At 57.1% G+C, this 21,690-nt stretch overlaps 1 protein-coding gene across 2 annotated transcripts in view; it reads left to right on the top strand.

Moving 5' to 3' along the window:
- Window positions 1-532: 532 nt before the first annotated feature.
- Window positions 533-21,690, top strand: part of SEZ6L (seizure related 6 homolog like) — a 36,253-nt gene continuing 15,095 nt past the window's right edge. For both annotated transcript variants that reach the window (XM_066199782.1, XM_066199781.1), the window contains exon 1: window positions 533-656. In XM_066199782.1, coding sequence (XP_066055879.1) covers window positions 587-656 — 70 coding nt within the window. In that variant the 5' untranslated portion in view covers window positions 533-586. The remainder of the gene's footprint in view (window positions 657-21,690) is intronic.

The raw sequence follows: 21,690 nt of genomic DNA, 5'->3' as shown, positions 1-21,690 counted from the left end.
GGGGCTTTGGGTGTAGGGGTGGGATGCTGAGCGGAGTTGGGATGCTGAGAGGGGCTTTGGATGCTATAGGGAGCTTGGGGACCAGGGACAGTGAGATGGGACAAGAGTCCGGGCACAGGCTGATGGGGGGCCTGCAGTGGGAGCACTGCCCAGGCTCGGGGAGCACCGGCACTCCTGGAGCGGGAAGAAACCGAAGAGAACCGAAGAAACCACGGCCAACCGTGTGCCCGGTGCTGCTGCGGGAGCCCTACCGGGGCTGCTTGTTGGGGCCGGGGCGAGCGCGGGGGGAGCCGCGGGCGGGGCCGGAGCTCTCGGCGCTGCGCGGGGGCCGGGGCGGCCGCCGGCGCCCTCCCCCGCCGCTCGCTCCGCGCCGCTCCGCGCTCCCCGCGCTCTCGGCTCCGGTCCGCCCTCCGCCGCGCCCCCGCGCCGCTCCGCTCCGCCGGCAGCGCCCGCCCCCGCCCGGCCCGGCCCCGCTCGGCGCGGAGCGGCTCGGATCGCATCGGCTCGGCTCGGTTCGGCTCCGCTCCGCTCCGCTCGGCTCGCCCAGCTCGCCCCGGCGCGGAGGCTCCGCCGCGCCCGCCGCAGGATGCCGGGGCCCCGCGGGCTCTGCCTGCTCGCCCTGCTGCTGCTGGGCACCCCCGCGGCCCCGCGCCCAGGTAAGCGGGGCGGAGCGGGGCGGAGCGGGATGCCGGGGCTGCGGGGCAACCCGGGGCCCGCCGCCTCCCGGCTCCGGGGAGGGGGCACGGCCCGGCCAGGGGAGATGCAGCCGGGACCGGGGAGGGGGCGGTGGGAGCGGGAAGGGCTGCTGGAACCGGCCGTGCCGCCCCCGATCGGGGACAACCCCCGTTTCTGCTGCACCCCGGGCCGGGATGAAACTTCTGGCATTGCGGGGAAGCGCAGCGGCACCGGGAGCGGCGGCGGGGCCCGGCGGAACGCGGCGCTCAGCACCGCGGGGCGGACAGCTCCCGCCGCCCGGGAGCGCTCCGGGAGCCGCGTCCTCACCGGGAGCCGAGCGCGGACGGGGCCGCGGCCTCCCGGGAGCCGTGCCGGACCTTTCGCCTCCCTTCCGCAGGGAGAGCAGCCCCCGTGTGTCCCCAGCCCTTCGTGTGTCCCCAGCCCCCGGTGTCCCTTTAGCCTCCGCTTCACTGGTGTTCCCGACCCACCGTCTCGGTCAGGAGGTGTCCGTGGGGGGTCAGTGTTTACCCAGGGGCTGCCTGTTCATTCCACGTGTCCCCCGATCCCACGCAGACCCGCTCCCTCTCCCACTGCCCCGATGCCAGACCTAAGAATAGGCTCCGGGATGCGCTCGCGGGTGACTTGGCAAAGTCATGGCAAACTCGCGTGGGGCTTGGAGACGGCTGAAGCCGTGCCTGTGCCCAGTCCCTTGGCACTGCTGGGATGCCCGGACGAGGCAGCCGGGCTCGAGTGTGCGTCTGGGTGGGGTTCCCAGTGCGGATTGTTCGGTGGGAGAACGGGAGAGGCTGATGTGTGGTGTGTGCTGGTGCTGCAGTGTGCTCGGGGCCTGAGGCTGCCCTCCGGGTCTGGCAGGGGGTTTATAGCAAACACAACCAGCTCCTGGTGTCAGGAGTGCTGTGCGGTGCTGTCTGCCCACTCCAGTCCCTGCTCTCGTGGTCAGATTGCGTTAAATGACTTTGACTTCTCTGTCCGAAACCCGGCTCTCCAGAGAGGGATTGTTTTACAGAATCCATCCTTTCTGGGCAGCAGAACAGCAATGGATGTAGAGGGTGGCATTTCTCCCTCACCTGCATGGGTTTGTGCTCTGTGTACGTGGAGGAATCAGATGCAAAGTCCATGCCAGCTCTGGCACCCTGTTCCAGCACAGGGACACGGAGAGGCACGTTCCTCTGGTGTGTTACACAAACGCTCTGCTCTGGGCTGTCGGTGCTCTGTGTGAGAGCAGCGATGATCCCGGGCTCCCGGGGGGCCTGGGGGAGCTGGGAAGAAAAGTCAGCAAGCACAGGCCCAGTGAGGGCTCTCAGCTCCCTCATTGCCTCGTGTGCTGGGGGAGGAGGGCTGCCCCAGTCCCACTGGGAGCATCAGCAGGCAGTCCAGCTCCCGGGAACAGGATTTGGCACAATCTGCCATAAATCTCATGGTGGAAGAACACAGTGTGCTGAATTCCTCTTTCCTTGGCAGAGAGAGGGAGCTGATAAATTGTTGACCCTTTACAAGGTTTGGTGAATTATTGCAGTAAAATCCCAACTCCTGCCTACGCAGCCTGGAGCCGGTGGCGACGTGGCAGCTCTGCTCGTGCCTGGGGGGGAATCTTGTCCATCTGTGTGGAGGGTGACACAGCCAAGGGCCCAGAGCAGCAAATCCTGCTGTTCTCCAGCTGAGGGGGGGGGGGGGGAACCAGGATTAGACCCCGCAGAGACAGACTGCTCTGCTCCATCTGCTGTTCTTTCCGTTCGTGCGTCCAAGAAAAAAAAAAACAAACAACATTTTCACATGACTTGCACCCATCGGGTGCTTGGCTGGTGGCTTTGGGTGCTGTGCACTGGTGAAGCCGTTTAGATCACCAGATAGGAGGTGTGAAATCCTCTCCTCTGCTCTCGGCATCCGCTCGCACCCACCCACCGGCGCAGAGCAGAGCAGAGCCGGCAGCAGAGGCACGTCCCTGCACAGGGACTTGTGCCAGGAGGCTCCGGGCAGCCTATGCAGGAGCAGCAGCAGCATCCCAGGGACGTGGGCACCGACAGGGGCATTTATTTGTACCCTGGGGTGATGCAAACACGGGGGGTGTGGGCAGCTGAGTGCAGAGAGGGCAGCGCTGCCCGTGCTGCCCATGCAGGCTCAGCCCTTGGCTCTGGGGATGGCAGGGGCACAGCTGAACCCCTGGGAGATCCCAGGGTTGCTAAACATATTTGGGGTGTCCAATATGGGCTGTGATGAGACCAGCAAACTCTGCCCGAGGCTGAGGTGCCAGGAGCAGAAATGCAGCTGGGGGTGCTGAACTTCGGGCTCCTCTGCACCCCCAAAGTCTGCACCATCTCTTTTTTTCTTCGGGGCATTGGGGCACTCCCGGGATGGCTGTCACAGCCCAACAGCGAGGACAGAGATCCCCCTAGCTCTGGGTGAGTGCAGCACCACGGGAGGCTGCTTCCAGAGGATCAGGTGTGTCCGGCAGGAAGGAAAACCGAGCGTGAACTCGGCGAGGGCTGCAACAAGTGCGTGGTGAGCTCTCGCGGCAGCACCCCGAGCAACGAGATAACAGCACAGAGCCGGGCTGCCAGCACAGATAACGAGAAAGGGGCTTGTCTGATGGACAGCTATCAAAGGGCACGGCAAATGGCTCCTCTTCCTTCTCTCCTCCTTGGCAGAAAGGACGAGGAGAGCCTGGATCAGGAGTAAATGAAATTAGTCTCTCTGCTCCTCCGCTATTTTTTTTTTTTTTGCCGTTATGAATATACAGAGATGCCATTTCAAGCGCAGTTTTGTGGATGTCACAGTGTCACAGACATTTCCTTCTGTACATTTTTAACTTCTCCTTCACTGAGGAATCTGGTGGCAGGATTTAGGGCTGAGGAGCCAGGCTGCGCCGAGTCAGCTGAATATGCTCCCTTGGCATCCAGAACCGGCAGCAGAGATCTTGGAATAGCAAACCATGTAAAAAGGGAAGTGTGTGATCCATCCCTTGGAAGTCAGGCGGTGCTGGGTTCGGAAGTTAATGGATAATGAGTGATGGATGAGGCAGAGGAGTGCCAGGGCATTGCTGTGCAGGTAACATGGGCATCAAAATGGGCTGGGGTGAGCATGGCCCATCCTGCCAGTGGGCAGGGATGTTCCCTGGGTATTCCAGGTCAGTGCCAAGTGCTGGGGTTGCTTTGTTATCCCATTTTGTACTGACAGTTGTTTTTTTTTTTAATGAAATAGGCTTTGTCTGATTAAATAACACACAGCTTTTGATGTAGACTACAAGCAGCCTCAGAAATCTGTGTATTTTCCATCCTCTGTCACTGCGATGAGCACAGCTGCTTCCAGTGGGCTTTGGGAACAAAAAAAAACCCCAAACCAGAGTAACCTTCTGCGAGCAATCCAAAAGTTATTTACTTGATGCAATTTTTATTTTTCAAATATTTGAAAGTGGTTACTGAGCAGTGAAATAGGCTCCAAGGAAATCCTGTTACAAAACACAGCCTCTATTTTAATTAGCATGACGTGAGCGACACGGCTGGAACCGGGGCTGCCACCGAGTGCATCTTTCAGGAGCTTGGAGATGTCGGTAGGAAACACGGCATGAGCACCGGCTTTCCAATTTTCCAGTCCATCAGGATGGATTTACTCTCTTGTCAGGGGTATGAAATTGCTGGATGTTGTGGTGGTGAGAGTTGTGTGTGTGTCTTTAACCACCTGAGTTGCCAGGCACAGGGTGCTCTGCAAGGTGGGGATGTGCCTGTCCAGTCATGAGAGGGGCAAGGGGACACCGGCACCCCACCAGCACCCGGCCCTCTGCCCTTGTCAGGATTTCAGCAGGGTGAGCACTGGGATAAGCCACACTGGAGCCTGGGGACCAAGGGCAGCACCTGGACAGGTAGAACAAGGGCAGGGCAGAATGTGGAGCCAAAGCCAACGTTGCCAGCAGAAACCTTGGAGTGCAGCTGGTGCCAGCCCCTGGCAGTGGGGAAGGGAATCTGCCATCCTCAGGCTGGTGCACCCCAAACCAGGGGGCAAAGGGCGGAGTGAGGAAGGCTCGTGGGGTGAGAGCATGTTTGAACTCTGGCTCAGGCTGCTGCCCTTCAGCTGCTGCTCGTAGCTGTGTTCCACGCCTTTCCAGAGCCCTTCCCAAAATGACCTGCTTCACCAGATCGCTTTTCCTGCCTCTGCACGAGTGAGTGGTGCTGGATTGATGGGATGCAGGGAGCAGATCCGCCTGGTGCAGGTGTCTCAGCTGCTCTCCCTGCAGCCCCGACGCAGTGGCAGGGAGCTCAGCCTGCAGGAACCAGCAGGAAGGGAAGGAGAAGGGCTCTGCAGCACGAGCCTTTCCTGCCGAGGTGCTCAGGGAGGGGAGGTGTCCTTCATTCCAGGGGACAGGCTGCCAGCTCCTGGCTGTCTGTCTCCTTTCACAGCTTGTTAACCGACAAGTTGTTAAGGATGTTCTTGCTCTGTCCCATGGGGCTGGTCCCGCTCTATCCGCATCCTGCTCTCTCCACATCCTGCTCTATCCACGGATAAAAATACCTGCACAATGGAAACGGCAGCCACAGAGAGGAGTGAGAATCTGTGAGAGGAGCAGCCCTGCAGACACCAAGGTCAGTGAAGGAGCAGGAGAAGGAGGTGCTGCAGGTGCCCGTGGTGCAGCCCAGGGTGAGGCAGCTGTGCCCTTGCAGCCCATGGGGATCCACAGGGAAGCAGATATCCACGTGCAATCCATGGAGGAGCCCGTGCTGGAGCAAGATTCTGGCAGGATTTGTGTATCCATGCAGAGAGGAGCCCACACTGGAGCAGGTTTGCTGGCAGGACTCATGACCCCGTGGAAGGGATCCAGGCTGGAGCATCCTATTCCTGAAGGACAGACCTTGTGGAAGGGAGCCGCACTGGAGAAGTCCATGGTGGACTGCAGCCTGTGGGAAGGACTCAGGGTGGGAAGTTCATGGAGGAATGTCTCCCATGGGAGTGATGGAGCAGCTTTGGTGGGCGCCCCCAGCGTCCATCCAGTGCCAACCCAGCACATCCACAGGGTCAGCAGCGCTGCTGGGAAGACTGGGGACACAAATGAACCTCTGCTGCTCAGCTCTGTTATGTCTTGGATTTCAACCGTAAGGATTTCCAAAATCAGAGGAGAACCATGGAGCTGGGTGGCTGGAGGAGCCAACAGGAGTCTGGGACTGAAGGGGCAAAGCTAGGAGCAGGGGAGACTCATCTCCCACAGAGGGACGTGCTGTGGGTTTCCAGCAGAGCCTGTGGCACTGGCTCAGAACCAAGTGCAAGTGTTGGTTATCTCTGACTTGGATGTACATCCGTGGTCCCTGAGGCTGGGGGACTCTTGGGCAGCCACAATCAGTGCATGTGACCTGGGACAGCCCTAGGACCCCCCAAATAGCAGAGGATGTCAGGGAGGGTCTGCCAGGAGCTGTGGAGGTGGAGGCTGTGTCTGGCAGGCAGCTTCCTCTGGCACTGGAGAGAAGACACCATTCCTGCCCCAGTGTCTTTGTTGGATGTCAGGGATGTGAGATAAGGAGCCCTTTGAAGCCTGCTGCTGGGAATTAGTGTCACCCTGTCACAGCTGTGGAAACCTCACTGAGCTCTAAACCAGGGATACAACCCAGGGTCCTGCTCCTGGGGAGTGAGCACCTGGATCCAGCCCCCCTGGGATGGGGACCTGCAGTGCTCTGTCCTGTGGTGGCTCAGGGCTGTCCCCAGCCAGGGGGGACAGTGTTCCCAGGGTGCTGAGGAGCTCATTTCCCCTCTGTTCCATCTTTTTGCTTACTGGAGCTCCCGGCAGTGGTGCAGCTGCAGCTGGCCCGCTCCCAGGGCACAGCCCCGACTCAGACATCTCTCTTTTATTCCTTTTTCCTCCCTTTCCTTTCTCTGGGAGGAGGCCAGAGCAGCAGCTGACCAGCCCCGAGCTCTGGCTGAGCCTGGAGCTTTCCTGATGCACAGTGAGGACTGGATCTGCCTGGATTCCCAGGTCTGCGTTGAGCAGGGGCAAGCACGGATTTGTCCAGAACTTTCTCCCTTTTCCTCCATGAACTGCAGTAGGTGTTCAGCCCCCAGTGAGCCCATGAGGCTGGGCAGGGGCCTGGCTCTGTGCCTGCTCCACAGGGGTGTGTACAAGGCATTGGCACCCCAGGACAGATGGCTGCAGCAGGGAGGTGCAAGGAGACTTCATGGAAACGCAATCCAAGCTGCTGGCAGTGCAGAGGGATCGGATGAGCAGCCTGGCCACTCAGCCCGGCTCCAAAGGCACCATTCCAAGTGCAAAGCTTTAGTCTAGGAAGGAAATTTGGTGCCAAGTGCAAAGGCATCCAAAAAACTCGAGCACGACAGAAGGGATAACTGTGGGATGGAACCCAGAGCGGCGTCATCTGCTCGGCAAGGAGGTTTCTCACGTCTCGGCCCGTCTCTCTGTCTTGCACACCGGGGTGGGATGTGCCAAAGTCAGGAGCTGAAGGGCTGGGAGCACCCCAGGGAGGGCGGCTCTGCAGGGGGACCCCCGGGAGGGGACAACAAACGTGGTCCCCAGGGCCTGCAGGGGACACTCAGTGGTGTGCTCCAGCCCAAGGGCACAGGAAGCACTGTGAGGACCTGGCACTGCCATGTGGGGCTGGGGCACAGCAGGCCAGGAACAGGGAACAGGCTCGGGAACAGCACAGGGGAGTGAGGGAATGTTCTGGAAAGCGGTCATTTCGGGGCGATTTCAGAGCTAGTCAGAACAGCTGGAAATATTTAAAATTCAGGAGAGAATCTCCATCTGACATTTTTGGGTGGATTAATGGAGCATGGCAACATTTTGTGGATGAGATGCTTCATCTCGGGTAGAGTGGTGGCTGGGGGACAATACTGAGGACATCACTGCTGATGTCCCCTCTACCACCCCGCATCTCTTCCATGATGATGGGGCTGCACAGGAACGGGGCTTGCATCTCCTGATGCTGATTTAAATGCAATTTCAGTAAAAAACCCCAGGCTTTTCCTGACAGTCTTGAACTTCCATTTGCAAAGATACCGAGTCCCTAAACTGACAGACTACACTGGCACGAGTCTTAAGAGCTCCCAGTGCTCCCAGTACACCAGCACATCCCTGCCCTCAGCAGGAGTTCTTGGCAAAGTCCTCTTGGACACATCCAATGCCATCCTTGGAGAGCTCAGACTATTCCCAGCACTGTCAGGGTTAATCAGTTCTGGTGCAGGGGTCAGATCCTGGAGCAACACCGCCCAAAACAGCCACCCACAGCAAAGCCACCCCAAAATCTGGGGCCCCAAGGCAAGGACAGGCTCCTTTCCAGGGCACACAGCCCCCACCAGACAACGTGTCTCCCTTCACTCCTTATCCATCCACATTATCCACGCAGCAGTTTTTAAATTGCTGCTGGACACTATATTTACATAAATATGTGAGCCAATGAGGTCTAAAACCCTGGTGAGCCCTAAATGGTGAATTAGGTTTTTGGAAAGAGGATTTTATCAATTTACTGCGAGTGCAAATCAACAGAACAGAATTTACAAACCCATCAAAAAGCGAGGTGACAGTTTGGAATTAATCCTCTGCCCCAGGCACAGGATGTACCTCCACAAACATCTCCCAGCATAAATATATTTGAGAAATAGTGGAGGAAAACGTAACTCCTAATGCCTGAGCACGCTGGCGGCGGCGGCGGCAGCGGGAGATGAATGGAGTTAATGTCATCGGGAAGGTGCTGCCGCCTCCTGCTTTATTTTTATCCAAGACTCAGCGCCCAGCCCGCGCTGAGATATTGCAGTTTGTCTTCGTGCCAGAATTTCCCCCGAAGAAAATCTCCCCGATAATCGCTCTTCCTCATCTATTTCTTTTCTGGGGGAAAAAAAAAAAATTAATTCCGTTCCTCCGCACCCCTCACTGCTCGGAGAAAGCCCCGGGAGGCTGCGTGTCCTGGGGGGAGGAGCGCCTGTGTCCCCTCGGCTTGGATGTGGCTGGGAGACGGATTTGGGACAAAAACTGGCACCGCTGGGGCCATTTGGGCGCTGATGGGTGCAGGGATCAGGGATGTCCTCAGGCAGAGGGGAACGCTGCTGGTGCCGCTGTCCCCTCCTGGGGGAAGCCGAGCTCTCTGGCACCTGCCGGGCCACGGCGCTGCTCCTTCCTTGAGGACAAACCCGTGTCCAAACCCAGCGCAGCATCCTAAAGGCACAGAGAAATTCCCAATCCCTGCTTCTTCTGGGCGCACGGCTCCCGCAGCGGGATCGGCGAGGGACTGGGGCTGCTCTTCTGTCCCCTGAGGGGTCCAGAGCTGCCACGGAGATGAAATCAGTGAGGCAATAACCAGCAAAAGCCAAACTTCTCAAGCTTTCTAATCGCAACTAGAAAGGCTCCCTTTCAGCTTTTGTTTCCAGCTCACAGAGGAACCCGTGGCTGCCAGCGGCGAGATGGCTGGCTTTGTTGTGGAGATGACTGTGAAGGACACAGGCTGTGTTCCCATTTAGGAATGCATTGAGGCTTTCTTGGAATTCATTAGGAAAGGTAGGGAGGGAAGGGTGCAGCAAAACAAGAGTCCTTGCCGCTGTAGCCCGCTCCCCAGGGGAAGAGCTTTTCAGTTTTTCCACTGCAAAACGTCTTTTACGAGATCTAAATTCGAAAGTGGTTCCATTCCTCCAGTGGGAGGAAGGGAAGGGGAAGGTGCGGGCCCCGCAGTTGTTCCCCAGCATCACCGGGCTCTGGTCCCAGCAGGATCCCCACGTCTCCTCCCTCGGACCCACCTCAGGTATCCTGAACAGCTCAGCACGGAATCATGGAAGGGTTTGGGTTGGAAGGCACCTTAAAGCCTGGTTTTTTCCACTCCTTGCCATGGGCAGGGACATCTTCCACTAGACCAGGGTGCTCTAAGCCCCATCCCACCTGGCCTTGGACACTTCCAGGGATCCAGGGGCAGCCACAGCTTCTCTGGGCACCCTGTGCCAGGGCATCATCACGATCACAGGGAAGAATTCCTTCCCACAATCCCATCTAACCCTGCCCTCTGGCAGTGGGAAACCATTCCCTCTTGTACTGTCACCCCATCCCTTGTCCCAAGTTCCTTTTGAGCTCTCCTGGAGCCCCATTAGGCACTGGAAGGGGCTCTGAGGTCACTCTGGAGCCTTCTCTTCTCCAGGTGAGCACCCCCAGCTCCCCCAGCCTGGCTCCAGAGGGGCTCCAGCCCTGCATCCACTCTTGGGATGCAGCACAGGGTGATGGTGACTCATTGTCCTCATGGGCACGCTGTCACCCAAGGGCACGAAACTGAACTGAGTCACACAGACATCATCTCCTTCAGTGGCTCAGGTATCCGCTCAAGCTTCCATGGGGGAGGGCTGGATTTTTCCACATTTCCACTCCACATGCACCAAACTGGCCTCAGGAGCAAAGCCTTTCTTAAATTATTCAGCGTTACATCTCTGATCCAAGCAAGAAACCCCAGCGAGCAGCAGGGGCAGGAGCCTGCCCGGAGTCAGAGTCACCTCAAACAGGGGGTCAGCTCTGAAAATTCCTTCCTCAGTCCCTCAGCACCATCCCCAGCTCCAGCCCAGAGCTTTCTCTCCTGGAAAATCCGTGTGACAAGTTTATGTTGCGCTCCTCCTGATCCCAGGAAATCAGCTGTTGTGTTTTTCCGGAGCCAACAGCCCCAGCCTGGTGCCTCCTGCCTCCATCCAGCTGCTGCTCCAGGCTCTGCTGCCCCTCGGGGTCCCTGCCAAGCTCCCGGGGCACGATGTGACCGTCCCTTCAGGGTGATGTCCAGGATGGTGCTGGACCACGGGGCGGTTTGCCACAGGCAGCCTAGAACCCTTCAACCCGATCTGCTCAACACTGTTGTGTCAAAAAGGCAGTGCTTAAACCCAGATTTATGTCTCAGATGTGCCTGTTTTAATCACACTACACCGCTATCAAAAGGACATTAAAAATTATGATTACCCTCTAGGAACATAAACAATGGCAGCAGCGACAAACCCTTCATCCCAGGCGGGTGACACACGGGTTTGTATAATTGGCCCATTCATTACCTGCTGGGGAGAAGAGCCAGGCTCTTCCTCACCACATTTCCCCATCACCAGGGTGGGTCAAAAATATCACCAGGAGGAAATCTGCCCAGCCAGCAGCGACAGACCAAAAACCTGCCCAAGACAAAGTGCAGTGCTTGCAGCAGGACCAGCTCCTCCCCTAAACACCCCCCAAGGCAGAGCTGGGGGTACCAACCACCCTCCAGGGGTGAGATTTAGGGGCTTTCTCTTAACTCAACCCAGCTGCGATTCAGGAACAGCCAGCCCACCCCTTCCATGTGTGGGTTTCTGATTTTGATGTTCAGGGAATTTTTGGGGGTAGAGGAAGGTGACATTGGCTAGTGCCTCACAGGGGAGATGCCTTTCCATCAGCAGCCTTGGAGCTGTTCCCAAGGTAAAGGTGGTGGCATCAACGCCCCATGGGCACAGGGGAAGGTGACACACCCCCCGCCAGGGCAGGTGACACAGGTGGGACATGACCTACAGAGCAGGTCCCTGCCTCTGGCCACCAAGTCCTCTTTGCTTGTTTATGATATCCTTTTAGCCTTTTATTCCTCACTTTTGGGGAATCCAGGGACTTTGTGGGTGCTGCACTGGGCACGAAGAGGGGTCTGGGTGTCCCACAGAGTGTCAAAATCATTAGCTGGGCACAGCAGCCCTCAGCAAAGCCTTGTCCTCTCTGTTCCCAGTGTTCTTGCCCCTCCTCCCCCCACCACCAAAGCCTGTTATTATCCCTTCTGATAGAATTCAGATCAATCATACAGAATAATAGAGCAGAGGTCAAGGAAGGCTGTTCCTTCCCCGGGGAACAAGGGGCTGCTTTCGTCAGAAGTACCAGGGAGCCAGTTTAATTGTTCCAAATCTGAGAAATTATGAACGTGCCTGCTAATTGTGTGTCCTCCTGCGCTGGAGAGGGAGGAGAGCTTTGGATGGGAGCTCTCACCCTGCATGGAGCAGCGGGGCTAAATCAGCTTCTAATCCTCCCAAAAACATGGTTTTCAGGGGTGGATGGTTCCACCCAGACTGGATGGGAGGAAACTCTGCCCTGAGCCTGCCCAGCTGGTGCTGTGTGGGAGCACGTGGATGTGGAGGGATGCAGGAAGATGAGGAGGGATGCAGATGGATGTGCAGGGATGCAGATGGATGAGGAGGGATACAGGAGGACGTGGAGGGATGCGGGGAGATGAGGAGGTGGCTGGAGCAGGGGACTCAGCAGGGCTGGGCACTGCACCCATCCCCAGGACCGAAGCTGCCGCTCACCATGGAGGAGGACCCTGCTTCTCTCCTGACATCCTGATGGCTAATGAAAATATATTTGCTATCTGTATTAATTAAAATAAAGTGCAGCAGCTCGTCATGAGGCTCCGTGGGAGAAGCTGTACATGGGTTATCATCATCCAGCACAGCATCGTGCAGCGATGGAATTAGTTCTGCCAGGCCATCTTTAAAACACAAATCACTGATGGCTGATACAGCTGACAATTAATTATATAAAAACCAGCATCGCTGGGAATGTTGTGAGAGCTGAGCAGCACCAGCAGCAGCCCGGGGATGGGCCCAGGGTGGGGCTGGGTGGTCTCAGGGTCTGGGACATGGAGAGGGACAAGCCTGTGCCAGCCTCCAACTGCTGCTCTGCCCCCCAGAACAGCTCTGGTTTTAGTGAAAAAAAAAAATTTAAAAAGTTAAAAATTGAATTTCAGCCATATCTTGCCTGGAAAGGGGTTTGTTCCTGGAGGAGTGAGCCAGTGCAGGGGCACATCTGAGGGCTGGACACTGGGATGTGCTGGGGGTTGCAGTTCCCATACGGAGTTGCTGGCAGGATGTGCCAGTGGAGCTGCTCTGCTGCCACCCCCCAAAACTGGCCTGACATAAAAAGAGTTCAGCAATGAAATGCGGGATGTTGGGTTTTTTAGAAGGAAAAACCAAGGAATGAAGGGGGTGACAACCTGCACCAAGGCCAGGCTGGACTGGGATTGAAGCAAACTGCTCTGTGCCAGGTGTCCCTGCCCATGGCACAGGGAGGAACTGGGTGGATTTAAGATCCATCCAACCCAAATCTTCCTGGATTCTGTGGTTCTCTGATCACATCTGGCACCATTCCAGGCTGTGGAAGAGCATTTGGGAGCCCAGTGTGCCCCATCTCTCAGCCATCCCAGGCAGTCCTGAGCTGTGCCAGGGCCCATAGGACTGGCAGCAGGAATGGGAATGGGAATGGGAATGGGAATGGGAATGGGAATGGGAATGGGAATGGGAATGGGGAGCGCTGGGCTGTGCCCCAGTTCCTTCGAGCCTCAGTGCACAGCCCGTGATCGATGGAGCCCAATAACTGTAATAACCACAGCCATCAGTAACCCTCCCTGTCCCTGCCTTCCCGATTGCCAGCAGCAGGGCCCTTCCCCAGCTGTCAGGAATCATTAGGCACCAGAGCTGCATCGTTTCAGAGCAGGCAGCAGGGTCTTTTCAAGGGCATCAGGCAGCACCAGGCAGCACCAGGCAGCACCAGTTCCTGCACGGTTCCTATGTGGTCTCAGTGAGGGGAGAAAATGTGAAGAAAATCATTGCCTGGAAAAAAGATTCCCCCTGCAGTTTGGGACACACTGATCCCAGTGCCTGTCCTGACACGTTGTCCCAGCAGGCAGAGCTGAGACCCCACTTGGTCCCCAGGAGGGAGAAACGGGCCCTGCACAGGGGCTGGGAGGCGCAGGGGACTGAGGCACAGCCTGGGGTGTGGGGAATCCCGATTGTTCCATTCCCTCATCCTGGGCAGCTCCAGCTCTGTTGTCTGCCCTGTGTGATCCCTGCAGCTGCATCCCCAGGTGGGAACAGCCTGGAGGAGTCTGTGGGGAGAGCAGAAAACTCCGTGTGTGCCCCGTGCCAGATGTCACCTGTGCCACCCTCATTGCTCTGAGACACCTCTCCACCTTGGCAAGGTGGCCAGGACCTGATGGGCTTCAAATCCTGCCTTGAGATGCTGCAGGGCAGCTTTTAGGGCACTAAAAAAAAAAAATAAAAATAAAAAAATCTTTTGGGGTATCCCTGGACAAACCCACAGAGGAGAGCAGCCATGGGCAGCAGTGCTGAGGCCACATCCTGTCCTGCTGACACAGGGGACAAGTGACGTTCCCTGAGGTGCTGCCAGTCCCTGCTCCTCTCTTGGCAGTCTGGACTGGAGCCACGCTGTGATTCCTGTTACATCCTGTGAAAGAAATATAAAGAGCTGCCAAACAGATTTAGCAGAGGCAGCTCCGCTCTCCCCCAGTTGCTGCAGGGGAGCTCAGGCTGGATTCTGTGGCTGCTCCAGCCAGCAGAGCCAAGCTGTGAGGCTGCTCTGCTCACCTGCACCTCCAATGTCACGTTGTCACCTCATATTTCCAGATCTGGGGTGGAAATCAAATCAAACCGAGCCGTGAAGGTGCTGCAGACGGGTGGGACAAGAGGGGAGGTGGGGAATAGCCACATATTCCATGGATGTAACTGCCTGGGAGTGAGCCCAGCAATGATTTATGGCCAGACACAGGAAGAGCCAGCGGTTGTAACCAGACCAAACTTTGTCTCTCCAGATGTTTCAGGGCTGTGTGTCCAGTAAGTGTTTCCCAGTGTCCCCAGGAGCAGGGAGTTTGGCTGAACCCACTCCTGCATCCCTGCCAGGGCTCCTGCGTCCCTCCTGGGTCCCCTCCATCACCCAAGAGGCAGTGCGAGGGCACAGCCCCCCTGCCAAGCCCTTGGCTCCTGCAGCACTGGCACTGAGCGGGCTGGCATGGCAGGGGACAGAGCTGAGCAGAGCCAGCCAGGCAGGACCCCCAGGAGTCCCCAGGAACTCCCAGGATCTCCCCTGGCATCGCAGCAGGAGCGGAGCAGGAGCTGCTCTCACAGGGCTGACCTGCTCACAAAGGGTTAATCCCAGCCCTCGCTTCTCCAGATCTGCTCCGCTGCATCTTAACAGTGATGGGAGATTAATTATTTTAGCTGCAGAGAGCTGACTAGAACGGAGTTTTGTAGCTAAATATACTCTCTCTTTAGGAACCCATTTAATTTTATGCCCTGATGTAGACGGCTGGGCTGGATGATTGGTGAAGAAAGAAGGAGCTTCTCTTCCCCCTCTTCAATTTGTAGCCTGAAAAGCTGCCAAAACACTCGATTTCCTCTCCCCAGGTGGGCCCTAAGGAGTGAACACTCCAGCTGGGGAGCCCAGGAGAGGCACAGGAGGGATCTTCTTCCTCTCCTTCATCCCTCTGGCTGCCCCTTCCCTGAAGTGTCCAAGGCCAGGTTGGATGGGGCTTGGAGCAACCTGGGATAGTGGAAGGTGTCCCTGCCCATGGCAAAGGGTGGGACTGGATGATCTTTAAAGTTTTTTTTCCTAATGAACTTCCAAAGAAATTAATTCCCCCTTGAACCCAGCCTGTTAATTCCTTTCAGCTGGGTCTGTGCCTGCCACAAGGCACCGATGTGCCTTTCTTACACTTGGTATCATAAAACCCCGTGCTAAACTCAAATTATCACCTGCATCAAAGTCCCACTCTCTCTAAAGGCTTTGCTCCCCTGCTCCCTGGTCCCCACCAGCTGGGAATATCAGGATAATTCCTGCCCCCATGAGCTGGGGGTACAGTGGGATCCAGCCAGCACGGGACAGGTTGGATCACTTCCATGCTGCAAATCTCCTGATTCCTCCACAATTGGATGAGCCTCTTAAATTCCTCTTCCTCCTGAGCTGCTGCTGCTGCTGCTCCTCCCACATTCTTTCGGGAAGGAGCTGGGCAATTCCCAGCCTGAGCTGGGCTCATCCCTGGGGATTTGGGCCATGCTGGGGGTGATGCTGCAGTGAAGGGTGCCAGGGCTGGAGACACACAGATTGTGGAGCCAGGCCACCATGGGCAGGTGTCCCCAAAGCCACAGGTGCCTTTGGGGAGCTGGCGTGGCCAGAGCAAAGTCTCATTGATTCCAGCTCCATGAAGCAGCAGTGGGGAGGAAAATCCATTTTTCTCCTAGCTCGGAGAAGTGTGTAATTTCCCGGCATCTGTCAGGGCTGTGTGGATCGTTAGAGCAGTTCCAGCTCCTCCCGAGCACAGGGAGAGGGGGGAGAGGTTTGTGAGTTTAATTCCCCTATTCCTCGTGGTGTCCTTGCTCCCGAGCCAGGCACAGGCAGCGTGGATTCTCCAGTGAGGCACAAACAGGATCGATTTGCCACCAAAGCAGGTTTGCAGGAGGGTTTTGCTGTTGGAATATTGCCCGCACCTGCAGCAGTCCTGCAGCAGTCCCCATGTGGAGCCCAAATTTGCTGTTCCCACCTGGACCAGGAACCCCTTTGCCCATGGGCAGTTCAGGGGCATTTCCTCCTGTGTCATCACAGCACTGGGACCAAGTATGGATGTCTGGTGCTCTCTGGGTCATGTCCCAGCCCCGTGTCCCCTGCCAGCACATCAGGTCCCTGAGCCCCTCAGCTCAGGCAGCTGGAGCTGCTGAAATTCCTCCGTCCCATCCCTGGAAGTGCCCAAGGCCAGGCTGGCCAGGGCTTGGAGCGACTTAGTTCAGTAGAAGGTGTCCCTGCCCATGGCACAGGTGGTGGATGAGGTGATGTTTAAGGTCCCTTCCAGCTCAAACCTGTGCCAGGACTCGGTGATTCCACAGCTCTCTCCTCTCTGCCCTTCCCAGCAGAGATGGGTTTGCTGTTGGATGTGGGAGCTGGGTGGGCAGAGGGGGCACAGCCTGGTCCTTCCCAGCCACGGCTCCTGGGGCTGGGCACCACTGCCAGCATCCTCACCCAGTAATGAGGGGTTTCCATGGCAACCTTATTTGAGCATCTCGAGTGACACAGATGTAAATTTTAAAATGAAATATTCAGACCACAGTCCTATGAGCATAAATAAACCCCTGCACACGGGCAATTTAACAGCATTTTAAAGCAGATCCGAAGCTCCCCAGGGCCAGCGGAGTCTCTGTGGCATTGGGAGATTCATGGGAATGGAAAGAGAAGTGTCCTGACCCTTTCCTGCCCCAGGAATCCCAGCACCCAGCCGCATCCCAGCCTGAGTCCAGAGCAGCAGCAAATCAACAAGGTGTTGGTCACACGTGCCCTGCAGAGGAGGTGGTGCAAAGGGACAGCCCAGGAGGGACAGCCAGGTGTCCCCTGGAATGGGAGGAAAACAGCTCCAAACTTTCTTGGCCTCTGCTGCACTGTCTTCCTGAGCAAAAGCTGGGCATCTCTTTTCCTCTGGATTATCTCCCATTAACTGCTCCATGGAACAGTCCAGGTTTTCCCACTGGAAATTTCCCAGCATTTCCAGGCTGTCACCCACATCGGGCAGGACCCAGGGACCGCCACCTCTCCTTCACCCTTGTGCCAGAGAGGAGAACGTCCTTCTGTTTTCTCCAGCAGCGGTGGGAACGTCGGGCTGAAATCCATGCCCGGCCCTCCCGTCCCTGTGTCACCTTTGCCAGGAAAGCGGTTCCCAAACTCGCGGTGCCGCAGGCAGCCCCTGCTCCAGCTGCGCTTCCCGGAGCTCCCACGGGGATGACTCACCCGGATCGGATTGCCACGGGTTTATTTGCTTAGAGGAGCGAGCTGACAGGATGCTCTTGAGGAAAAGTCCTTTTCTTTCCTGTTGGAAAAACTGAATCTGCTGGAACCGTGACTGCGGGAAAACCTGGGATTCTCGTCTCCTGCTTGTGGAGGCAGGCGGCCTTCGAGGCTGCATCCGCCCGCGGGGATGTTCGGGAAGTGAAAGATTGTTTCAATTAAGGTCGTTCTGCTCTTCAAGACTCAAGGCCAAAAGCTTTTAAAATCTGAAGCCGATCACAGCCAAGTGATTTGATGGACACAACCTGCTTTTCCTCAGACACCCCTTCCCACCCAAACTGTCTGTTTTCCTCCCTGGGGATGAAATGTGTGTTGCACGTGCTGGAGGATAGTGTGGGAAGAGGCAGGAGAGAAGAAGGTGCCCGGGGTGCCCCTTCCCATCCTCCCAGCCCCACAGTGATGAAGGATTGCACCAGGACCTGGCCTCGACCTCCCTGATTTATCCAAGATCTGGATCAGCCCTGGATTAACTCATCCCCAGCAAGACTGTTCCCACCTTCCGTGGTGGTGCATGGCAGCTTCTGCCAACCCTCCTGTGGGAATGGGGAACTCCAGGGGCTCAGCCTGTGTGCATAGGGTGCTGGGCAGTGCAGGATAAATCCCAGCTCTCCAAAAAGGCTTGGAGATGATGCCAGCAGCAGTTCCAGGCAGGAATAGCCCAGCCCAGCACCCATGAATGCTTCTGAGCCCATCACACAGGCAGAGCTGAACACCACCACTAATAGTGCCTGGATCAGCTTTATTCATTTCTGCTACATTCAGATCCTAAACCCTTCTGGACAGGGATTCCTGAGCTGGAGCAATCCAGCTGCCCTCCCTGGAGCCAGTGCTCAGGACGATACCATCGGCATTAGTAATGGGAGCCGTGATACGGCTGCTCCTGCCTCGGCTCTTTCAGGAGCACAGCAGCAAAATGAGGCCTTTGTGATTATCCCAGCATCCTTTTATCAGGCATTTGCAGCTCTCTAATTCCTCTAAGCCCCTCTGGCTGAGGTATCTTGGCAATCAGGTTCTCCTGGTGCCGTGGCACCTCTGGAGCAGCACTCGCGTGTTGGCCACGGCTGCCCACAGGACACGGGCCTGGCTGGGGGTCCTGAGGACCCTCTCACATGGGGATGAAGCTTTGGGGTTGGGGAGGTTGATTTCGGTGCCTCTGTGCTGCTGCTGCTGCTCAGGTGGGTGGGTGATTGGCGCCCCGCAAACACCCAGTGCCGTGTCTGGGTGAGAAGAGATGCTCCAGGAGCCGCTGCGCTGCCGCCCCTCCTGTCCTGCTGCCTCTCCAGAGCCACCAGCCCAGCCCTGGGATGGGGCTGTGCCCTGCTGGCTGCTCCCACACACAGCCCAGGCTCGGCACCGGCGCTTCCTCCTTGGCTAAGTATAAACCGCGGGGGCTGAGGCGGGTTGGAGACACCCTCCCCGGAGCCCAGCCCCCTGCGCGGTGTTTGCACACACCCCGTATCCAGGCACAGCCCAGAATAGACCTGCAGACGAGCTGTCGTTCTGCCTTAAGGTCACTCGGTGCTCCGAACTGTCCCGGCCCCGCCTGGCCCGTCCTGCGGGAGGAGCAGCTGCTGTGCCCACGCTGCCGTGCCGAGCACAGAGCCCCCGGTGCCGCACCCGGGGGTAGCGAGGGCTGCAGGGCCACCACGGAGGTTTCCATGGATTTGGAGAAGGGTTTCCAGTGCTGAACCGCCCGTGGAGAGCTCCTGATGGAGATACAAGATAAACCCCTGGTGCATCTCAACAGCGTTTCTTTCCTCCAGAGCTGCTCTGGCAGATTAGATCAAGGTCAAACGTGACCATTTCTCTTCCAGCAGCTCTGGATTGAGCGCTTCTGCAGAGCAGGATGGGTTTGGGCAGCTGGGGACGGTCCTATGTGGCCATGAGGTGGCAGAACCCTGTTGGAATTCAGATCAGTGTGGAAAGGATCTTACCACAGCCCACCCTGGCCCTGCAAACATGGAAACCCACTGCAATCCTTCCTTAAGGATGAGGATACTCAGTTCTGCTCCCCAAAAGCAGGAATGAGTGGGCAGGGGGCTACCCCGGGGCTGTGGGGTCTGTGGGGTCTGTGGGGCGGCACCGAAGTCTGTGGGGAGGAGCAGGCTCTGGCAGCCCAGGGGGGTGCTGGAGCACAGCTCGGGTTTGGGGGTGGTGATCAATCAGCAGCTGAGATCGACAATCAAGTCTCCTTCTGATAATGCAGAATAAGCCCTTATTGATCCCGGATGCCAGAGCTCTGTGCCTCCCCCTCCCCTGCTCCAGCCTGGCTGTGTTCCGCCCTCTCCTCTTCCCTGGAATGCGCATTTGCCCTTTACAAACTGCGGCATGTTTAGTGTCTCATTAAGGAGTCGCTTTACAGAGTGTTTTATTTCATGCTTTGTTAAGGACAGAATCCAGTAAATGCATCCTGGCAAAGGATCTAATAAGGAATTAGTCAGCTTTCCAAAAGCATAAAATATGGTTTAAAGGCACAATCCATTAAGAACTAGGGTTCATATGACAAATAACCCGGGGATCCTGGATTGGTGTTTTTGGGAACTCTGGGCTTTAAGCACTTGGGATCCTTGACTGTGCTACTGTGAGCCCGTCCCAGCATGTCCTAGCATGTCCCAGCATGTCCCCACCGTGTCCTACCAGCCAGTGAGCCCCCACCCCTCCCAGGGCTGTGTTTCCTCCCCTCTGTCTGAGAGTCCCATCTTCTCCCATCATGGACAAAACCTTCTGCTGCAGAGCCCTAAAGTTGTCACCTGGGCCATGGGAGGGCAACCACCGACTGCTCCTCCGGGGCTTGGGATGGGAGAGGAAGAGAAGAGCACACAAGAACCCTGCAAAACTTCTCAGAGAAGGAGAGCTGCCACTGGCACAGCCTTGGGGACATTTCCCCCCATCAGCCCGTGGCAGGGTGCCCATGGATGGCCCAGGGTGGGATGGAGAGGGAAGCAGAGACACTGAGAAACAAGCAGAGGGTGTGGAAGTTCCTGGTCTGCCCCCCAGAAGTGTGGGGATACTGAGGCACCCGACCTTCCTAGGGGGAGGTTATTCAGAGCTGACACAAACTGATGCTGCAGAAGATGTGTGTGAAATGTCTCCTAATGTGCTCAGGGAATCGGTGATGGATTTGCTGAACCACTTGCTAATTAAAGAATTAATGTTTTAACTTGTGGCAAACAGCAGGAGACGCCAGGAAGCCCTCGGGGGGTGGCCGGGACAGGTTTGCTGGTGGCTGCAGCAGGTGCAGTGGTTTGGGGCAGGCACAGCTCTGTCCCTGGCTGTCCCAGGGGCAAAGGACCAGCCCAGGCACCAGCAGAATGTCCAAGGACTCTCCAGGACTGAGGAGCAGTGTGGGGACTGCCAGAGTTTTGGCAGCTCCATCCTTCAGGCTAATTCACCAGCTTTTGCCTTTCCCTGTTGCGTTCCTTGTCTTTGGTTCATGCCAGAAACTGCTTCTATTTTCCAGAAGATGGAGCAAAGTCAGTTTTCAGCGCTGCTCAGTCCCTCTGCACAGGCTGCTTGTGCCCTCCCTCGGGCCCCCTGGGCAGTGTCACCCAGCAGTGTCCCTGTGCTTCAGGATTCACATACAAAGGCTCCATTTCCCCCCCCCCCCCCCCTTTTCATTCAAGTCCCACCGTAATTAGCAGAATTTGAAACAGAAAACATCAAGTTAAACGTAACACGAGAGTTGTGCTTTTGTTTACAGCACCTGTACTACCGAGGTGAGCCGAGGTTTATCTGGAGTCTGCTTGGGAAGGAAACCCTGGCTGCTGCTCCAGCCCCCATCCCATGGAGAGTTGGTGCTGTGATGTGGTGGCCACACATCCTGGCTGCCACCACGGGCATGTCACAGCACCTCGAGCTGCTCTAGGGCTCATTCAGAGCCTTGATGTGCAGCCTCAAACGGGAACACGAGCCTGGGCAGCTCCAGGCCAGCAGTGGGGCTGGGCGATTGCAGACCTCCCATGCCCACAGAGGGACAGGGACCCTCCGTTCCAGGGGCTCCAAACCCTCCCAAGGGACATGAGGGGGCTGGAATTACGGTCTTTAAGTACCGTACATTAAGTGCTTTCCCTGGCAACTGCTGTTTCCATGGAAAACGTTGACTCTCGGGCTCTCGGAGCTCTTTGCGGCGTCTCAAGGAGCTCACGGCGAATTCCAACCCGTGGATCACAGCCCGGCCACCCCAGGGTGGTGGATAAATCTGTATTTATGCAATTACCCCCGGCCACTCTCTCCTTCCTGCCCATTCCTGTTCCCAGCAAATGTTGGGTTGGATTTGCCCACCACACCGGTGCCTGAGGGGGCTCTGCCGAGGCGGGTGTGTTGTGCTGTGGGGGCCGTTCGTTCCTTCTTTGGGAAGTGGTGGGTGTTCCTGCAGCCACAGCTTCCCGGGGGGGGGCTGATTTCACGCCGGCAGCACAGCTCTAATT

The sequence above is a fragment of the Chamaea fasciata genome, unplaced genomic scaffold (assembly GCF_029207755.1).
Source record: "Chamaea fasciata isolate MVZ Bird 193981 ecotype frontalis unplaced genomic scaffold, bChaFas1.0.hap1 SCAF_18, whole genome shotgun sequence".
NCBI lineage: Eukaryota > Metazoa > Chordata > Aves > Passeriformes > Sylviidae > Chamaea > Chamaea fasciata.
This window is presented reverse-complemented; position numbering and strand designations above follow the sequence as displayed.